Below are 7,246 nucleotides of genomic sequence, written 5' to 3'. Positions count from 1 at the left end.
ACACACACACACACACACACACACACACACACACACACACACACACATTCACACACACAAACTTGTATATCTGTTTTCCTTCAGTGGGGAGGAATAAAGGCAGAATCTGTGACTGTTTGGGCATTTCTATGACCCCAACACCTATGTGGCATCTACATAATAAAAACTCTAAGTAATGTGAATTGAATGGCTTGTTATTGAGGGTCTAAACTGACAATAATATACAGCTGCTAAAATCCTGACAAATTTTCCAGCAGCTGTGTCTTCAAACCTATTCCCTCATTTTACTTGAGGTACCTTGAAACTACTCACTACAATTCAAAATAAAGCAAAAGCAAGGAGCACAGTGGGGCTGTGCAGTGGTTGCAGCATCTTAGGGAGAGTTGTAGCAGGAGGTCAATGGCCCCAGGCTGAAGGGATGAAGCAGTTTTCTTAGCTTCCCTTTGGTGATCCCAGAGGATGGCTGATGTGTTCACTAACAGGGAGCAGCCGGGACACTTGGCTGCTGCTAGATTATACAACTTCAAAGAGCTAGGAGGTGCCGAGAATGATGGAACTGGTTGGTGGTTCTGTGGTGCTTTGATATTGGACCTCTATTGCCTGGATGGAAGGAAACAGAGTATCACCCACACTGGGTGTTTATAAACACAGTTTTAGGCCCTGTTTGAAAGAGACTGGGACCTTGGTAGCTGAAATGGGGTAGCTAGGAAGAGACCAGTGCAGTGGTTCTCAACCTATGGGTCTCGATCCCTTTGGGGTCACATATCAGATATTCTGCATATCAGATACTTACATTATGATTCATAACAGTAGTAAAATTACAGTTAGGTAGCAAGAAAAATAATTTTATGGATGGAGTTACCACAATATGAGAAACTGTTTTAAAGGGTCATAGCATTTAGGAAAGTTGAGAACCATTAGTTCAGTGGCTTAAAAATGCCCCATGAGGGCTGGAGAGATGGCCCAGCAGTTAAGAGCACTGACTGCTCTTCCAAAGATCCTGGGTTCAGTTCCCAGCAACCACATGGTGGCTTACAACCATCTGTAATGGGATCTGATGCCCCTTCTGGTGTGTCTGAAGACAGCTACAGTGTACTTATATAAATAAAATAAATAAATAAATGTTTAAAAAATGTCCTATGAACCTGTTATACTCAAACCTCTTCTTGCCTAGCATTCTTTCCCATTAAGAAGACATAGTGACCTATTCCAATATTCAGCACAATTTGTGACCAAAGTTCAAATATGGCTAGGGCCTTGGGACAATAATCACGATAGTAGTGGGAAGACACAATGATACACAAAATAATTTGTAGGAATTATCCATATGCATAGATTTGCAAGTGTTTGACAAGGCACAAAAGTAGGATTTGGATCATGAGGCATCAATTGCTATGGCAGCCCTCTTCTGAGACACAATGTAGAACTCTTTACTGCAGGATGAAACTGAATGGTTGCTAGGGAGACTCACTCTAACTTGGGGTGAGCAAGAAAGCACATAAAGAGCAGAGACCAAAAGGACTGTCCAGTGCTCGTGTTGCAGCGATAATGCAATCCTGCAGGGATGCCTTGGAACGGAAGTGTGGTCATGATTCCAGGTCCTTCCCCTTATCACCATGCATATCCTCATGAAGAATAAACCATGCTTACAACAATATGTGGTTACAATCTCTTCTCAGAGACAGAAGAGCCAAACAAGATCAGGGAGGGAATCTACACAGATGAGAGGGAAAGCAGGGACTGGGAGGCTAGAAGTAGGAAGGTTTGCTATATTTTGTACTGATTATCTTAAAAAAATACTTATCACTTTTAGTCTTGAAAACTTTTCTTTTCTTTTTTTTTTTTTTTTTTTTTTTTTTTTGGTTTTTCGAGACAGGGTTTCTCTGTGTAGCCCGGGCTGTCCTGGAACTCACTCTGTAGACCAGGCTAGCCTCAAACTCAGAAATCCGCCTGCCTCTGCCACTCAAGTGCTGGGATTAAAGGTGTGAGGCACCACTGCCCAGCTACATGATATTCTTTCTTATTGCTTTTTCTTCCGTAGAATGATACATCATAATCCTGTGGCTCTAATGGGCAATCAGAGCCAACAAGCACATGGGGAGATGAGAAGACATACAAAAACCCCAGAGCTTGGCTTTTACTCCCTTTCTTTTGGTGAATTTCCCCCACCACTCAACTGTGGATGTTTGCAAATAATCCACCCTCTTTCTCTTCAGAGTCATAATTTCCTCCTCCAATCTGACATGGATCCACTCCTAAATGTTCGCCAACTGCTTAATTCTTTTCCATTTTGAATGTTAGACTCCTCATTCCCTAATTGGACCTGTACTAATACCTAAAAGTCAATGTGATTAAAGTGGACACACACACACAACACACACACTCATACATATTCACACACATACATTCACAGACATTCACACACACACACACACACTTACACTTTAAATATTTATTTTGAAGGCAAGGTCTCACTATAGTGTTCAGGTTGGCCTCAATTCACTATGTAATCCAGAGTGGTCTTGAGCTCTTGAGCCTCCTCTTTAGCCTCTGGAGGTAGTTTGGGATTCAGGCACGTGCCCAGCTACGTCTGAGGTAGTCAGGTTTTCCGTTAGCTCCTCCCAGGTTCTAGCATCATCATATGGTTCATTGCCTTTACCTTTGGTTTTACTTTCAAAATGTTTTAATAATAAAATATTTAATATTGCCATATTTACTCCAAGATTAAAAACCCCTTCAGGCTACATCTGGAGGCCCCCTTAGTACCCAGCTTGCCTCACTGAAGGAGGCAGCCATTCCATTGTTCTGAAGTTAGTTCTTCTCAGAAGCAGATGCAAGGTGAGGGTTGATGAGTGCACATGGCTGATTTGGGAGGATAAGGGAGAGGGACCTGGGTCAGGAGAAGAAAGGCAGCCACTCTGTGGGCACCCGCAGCTTGTTCTGTGGGGAAGCTCTGGGAAACATCTTGGTGATGCAGAATGGACCCTGTGCCCACTGCTCACTGCATTTCCAATCTATCTGAGAGAGCAGGGGCTCTGGCTGAGAGCAGCTTCTTGACAAAGATGATGGCTGCTGAAAATTAGGATGTGTGCACAAAAATATCATGGGATACAAAGCGACATGGGTAGAACCCTGAGAACATCTACAACAATGGGGATCTATCCCTCAGATGTTTACTTTCCCAGAGTTAAATATCGTCATTCTTTATGGTAACTGTCAATGCCACTAGCAATGATTATGGGAAAATGGCTATAAGTGAAAACAGGTTTTAAGATTTTTATTTGTAGTCAATGCAGAAAGGGAGGATGGGGTAAGAGACACGGCTCAGTCATTAAGAGCACGTTCCACTCTTGAAGAACTGAGTTCAGTTCTCAGCACCCAAGCTGGGTGGCACACAACCTCTATAACTTTAGCTCCAGGGATCTAACTGCCTCTCTGGACTCTGTGGGCACCAGGCAAGAATATGCACATATCTACACCAATATACACACATATACACATAATCAAATAAAACCCCAAAACATCTTTAAAAAAATTAAAAGGAAGCTACTTCAGTTTAAAGAGTTGTTTAACTATTTGTTGAATTTATGTCATGAACTTGATGGGTTCCCCTTAATAGAAATAAAGGCAAAGAAACAAATCACATACCATGATTATTTTTGCTTGCATTCATACCTCCTTAGACTTTGACAAAATATAATTTTCTCCCTTGTCTATTCTCCTGTCTCTCCTGCTTCAAGTGTGCAGGCTGTTAGGCTGAAATTGTGGCTAATAGATTTCAGGTCTTGGCTAAGAAGGTTATATACAATCTAAAGTCTCTTCTTAGCTGCAATTCATTGGCCTTTCTGTTGAAATGAGGTCTGTGTGTGGTAGGGTTGGGGGAAGAGTACCACAGTGAGATCAATCCCAGCCCCAATGACACTGGCTATCGACAAGTGTACAAGTCCCTCAGCAAAGCCAGGAATGCTTTTGTTGTTAGTGTTCCTGACTACCAAAGGACCTCAAAAGAAACCAAATAAAGCCACAAAACAATAAGGTTCCTATTTCTTTTTGCAGGGACCAAAGGGATTTAAAATAATCTTTAAGTAATACTTTTCACAGACCCCAACACTGGTTAAACACAGACTTCCCTATTTAAGAACTAGCAGCCAGGGCTGGAGAGATGGCTCAGAGGGCTGGAGAGATGGCTCAGAGGTTAAGAGCACTGACTGCTCTTTCGGAGGTCCTGAGTTCGATTCCCAGCAACCACATGGTGGCTCACAACCATCTGTAATGGGACCCAGTACCCTCTTCTGATGTATCTGAAGGCAGCTACAGTGTACTCATATAAAATAAATAAATAAATAAATAAATCTTTAAAAAAAAACCCTAGCAGGCAGAAAAATGTTCCACAGTTTAAAAGACCCAGTAGTCCAGTAGACGATTCTAAAGAAACAGAAAAGTCACTTGTGTAAAACTAATGCTGTTAAACATTGGAAAAGATCTGAGCCAGCTGTGGTGGAGCACACTCGTAGTCCTGGCTACTCTAGAGGACCACAGCAACTCATGAGTGTGAGACCAGCAAGGCTCTGTCTCAAAAACAACAAAAGTGAAGTTTCACACTGAGAGTCAGGAAGATAGCCAACGAATCTCATGTTTCAGAAGTGATTGTAGAATTTGAAAGCCTAGGTATAATAGTGAACTATAGAGTGGACTTAGATTAGAAATCATTCAACTAGAAAATTAATGTTGTAGAATATATTGGTAAAGACTAACTTCTGGGAGCCACATAAATCTCATATTTAAAATAGTAGTAGTGGGGGCTAAGGAGCTGACTTAGTGGTTACAGTGCAAGTGTGAATCCTAAAGTTCGAATCCTCAGAAACCTATGTAAATGCCCAGTGGTTGCGCTTCTGAAGGCAGAGACAAGGAATCCTCAGAGCAAGGTTAGCCATATCAGTGAGCTCTGGATTTGATGGAGAGACCCTACTTCAAAGAATAAGGTGGAAAAGGTGACTAAGGATGGTTCCTAACATCAACCTTAGGCTTTTACATGTGCATAACACACATACACACATACACACATGCATACAAATACATACATATATACACAGGAAAAAGTAAGTGAAAGCAGTAATGTTTCTACAAAGTAATTTTCAACTTGGTTCCATTTTCATAGACAATTAATAAAAGTCGAGCTGGGAGATAGCACAGTCAGAATGGTCCTTGTCCCACGAGCATAAATACATGAGCTCAAACTCCAGAACCCACATGAAGAAGCTGGGCACAGTGCTGTATGCTTATAGCCCCAGTGCTGGGGAACTGAAGACAGGACGGTCCCTGGGGCTCATTGGCCACCCAGCCTAGTCTTCTTGGTAAGCTCTAGGTTAGTGAAAGCCTCTCTTCAAAACCAAGGATGGCTCCTATGGAACAGCACCTGGGGTTGTCCTCTGACCTCCACATGCACCCTTGAGGACATGTATACCCACATGGACACACAACACTTTAAAAGTAAATAAGAAAACACACTATGTGCAAGTAGTTTACATTATGTGTAAACAGTATGTAATATATATCACATACAACCACTGTTCACATCCTTAAAAACTGTTTTAGTTATTCCACAAGAAACTTTGACTCCTCTTATAGAAAACAACACAAAATTGGTGTAAAATGCCAGGAAGACACGGGATCCTCAAAGCCAGAGGCTGTGTGTTTATCCCATCAGCCTCTGTCTAGGAAACAGGAGTCTTATATTTGATGTATACTTACATTGTACAGTGGGATAGTTTTCATCACCTTGTACTGCTTAGTGGGGTCCATTTTATACAGGTGACGGTCAGTGACAAAAATTGCTCGGTCTTCTACCTTACTAAATCGATTCACCTGTAAAAAAACAAACAAAGAAACCAACCAATAAGCTATAGTATCTCATGGAGAAGGGAACCAAGTTACATTTAAAAATACCTAGGTTCAGAGGTGCTGACTATGTAGATGAAGTCTTGGTAGACTGTCACCATGGATGGCACGCTATGATCTCAAAGGAATGGCAGTTTCCAAATATGTAGAGTTTGACAATAAAATTTTTTATAGTTTGTCAGGGAAAACATGGCAAATGTAGAACTTGGCAACTAGGAATATAAAATCTAGACCCCATCAAGGAGGTGAATAGAACACCTATAGATGGAGAGAAAAGCTTCTATGAATCATGTGTCTGATAAGGGAATGTATCTAGAACATATTAAGAACTAATTTAACTCAGCAATTAACAGGTCATCCAATTGATAACATTTATGTCAGAAGCTCCGGGCTATCGTAAGAAGCTGGGATCAGTATTTGGAAATGAGAGTAATAAGCAAGGACTGAAAATAATATCACAGAAAAAAAATGAAAATGATATTATGAAAAAATATACATGTTTCTTCAGAATGTCTTAGGAAGAGGGCCAGAATGCCTGACTTTTCAGATACTTTTTTTTTACCCTAAGAGATAAAATTAACCATAGGACATTGTACAAACTATGGCTACTTATTTGTTAGGATATTTCAGGTAACATTTTAGTCAATGTACCTGGATTAACATTTAGAAACATGTTTATTTATTTTTCAGTTATTTCTTTAATGTGTATGTGTGTGCTGTGTGAGTTTATTTATATGTACTATGTGTGTACAGGTGCCTTTGCAGGCCAGAGGGTGTGGATCCCCTGGAACCAGAGTTACAGGCAGTTGTGAGCTGAATGATGTAGGTATTAGAAGCTGGATCCTCTGAAGACCAGCACGTGCTCTTAACCTCTGAGCTCTCTCTCCAGCCACAAGGTTTTTCTGAACTTCTACGTTGTCAAGCTTCTCATGCACTGAGAAAGACAAGCAGACAAAGCAAGCACAAGAAGCTTTTCCCCCAACAGAAGGCATCTCGAGATATGTCATATATGTTCTCTCTACATCCTTTACTCCCCCCATTCTTATTTCCAAGATACCAACAAAAAAGTTAGAGGTTAATCTGAAAACACTGTGCTTTGGTAGGATATTCAGATAGCTGCATACAGACAGGCAGGGCTACCGACAGAATGCAGTAAACTAAGATTCAAACTTGACATGAAATTTATCATCTCTCTTTCCTTGGTTTTAGCCTTTAGTCAATTCTCTAAACATTTATTGTATAAAAAAGCATAATTTTTAGTCTTCAACATGACAGTAAGTGTGCCTCTGATTAAGAGTGTACATGGTACAGTTTGTATGCTTGCAGATAACTTTGTACAGCCTCTGTT

General features: G+C 40.9%; 1 protein-coding gene across 1 annotated transcript in view; it reads right to left on the bottom strand.

The window, feature by feature from the left end:
- Positions 1 to 7,246, bottom strand: part of Myo1d (myosin ID) — a 289,429-nt gene that overhangs the window by 98,865 nt on the left and 183,318 nt on the right. The window contains exon 20 of the mRNA XM_028759311.1: positions 5,752 to 5,865. Coding sequence (XP_028615144.1) covers positions 5,752 to 5,865 — 114 coding nt within the window. The remainder of the gene's footprint in view (positions 1 to 5,751; positions 5,866 to 7,246) is intronic.

Source organism: Grammomys surdaster, unplaced genomic scaffold, assembly GCF_004785775.1.
Source record: "Grammomys surdaster isolate TR1022 unplaced genomic scaffold, NIH_TR_1.0 126278, whole genome shotgun sequence".
In the NCBI taxonomy this organism is placed as follows: domain Eukaryota; kingdom Metazoa; phylum Chordata; class Mammalia; order Rodentia; family Muridae; genus Grammomys; species Grammomys surdaster.
Note: the sequence above shows the minus strand (reverse complement) of the source record. Positions and strands in the feature narration are given on the sequence as shown.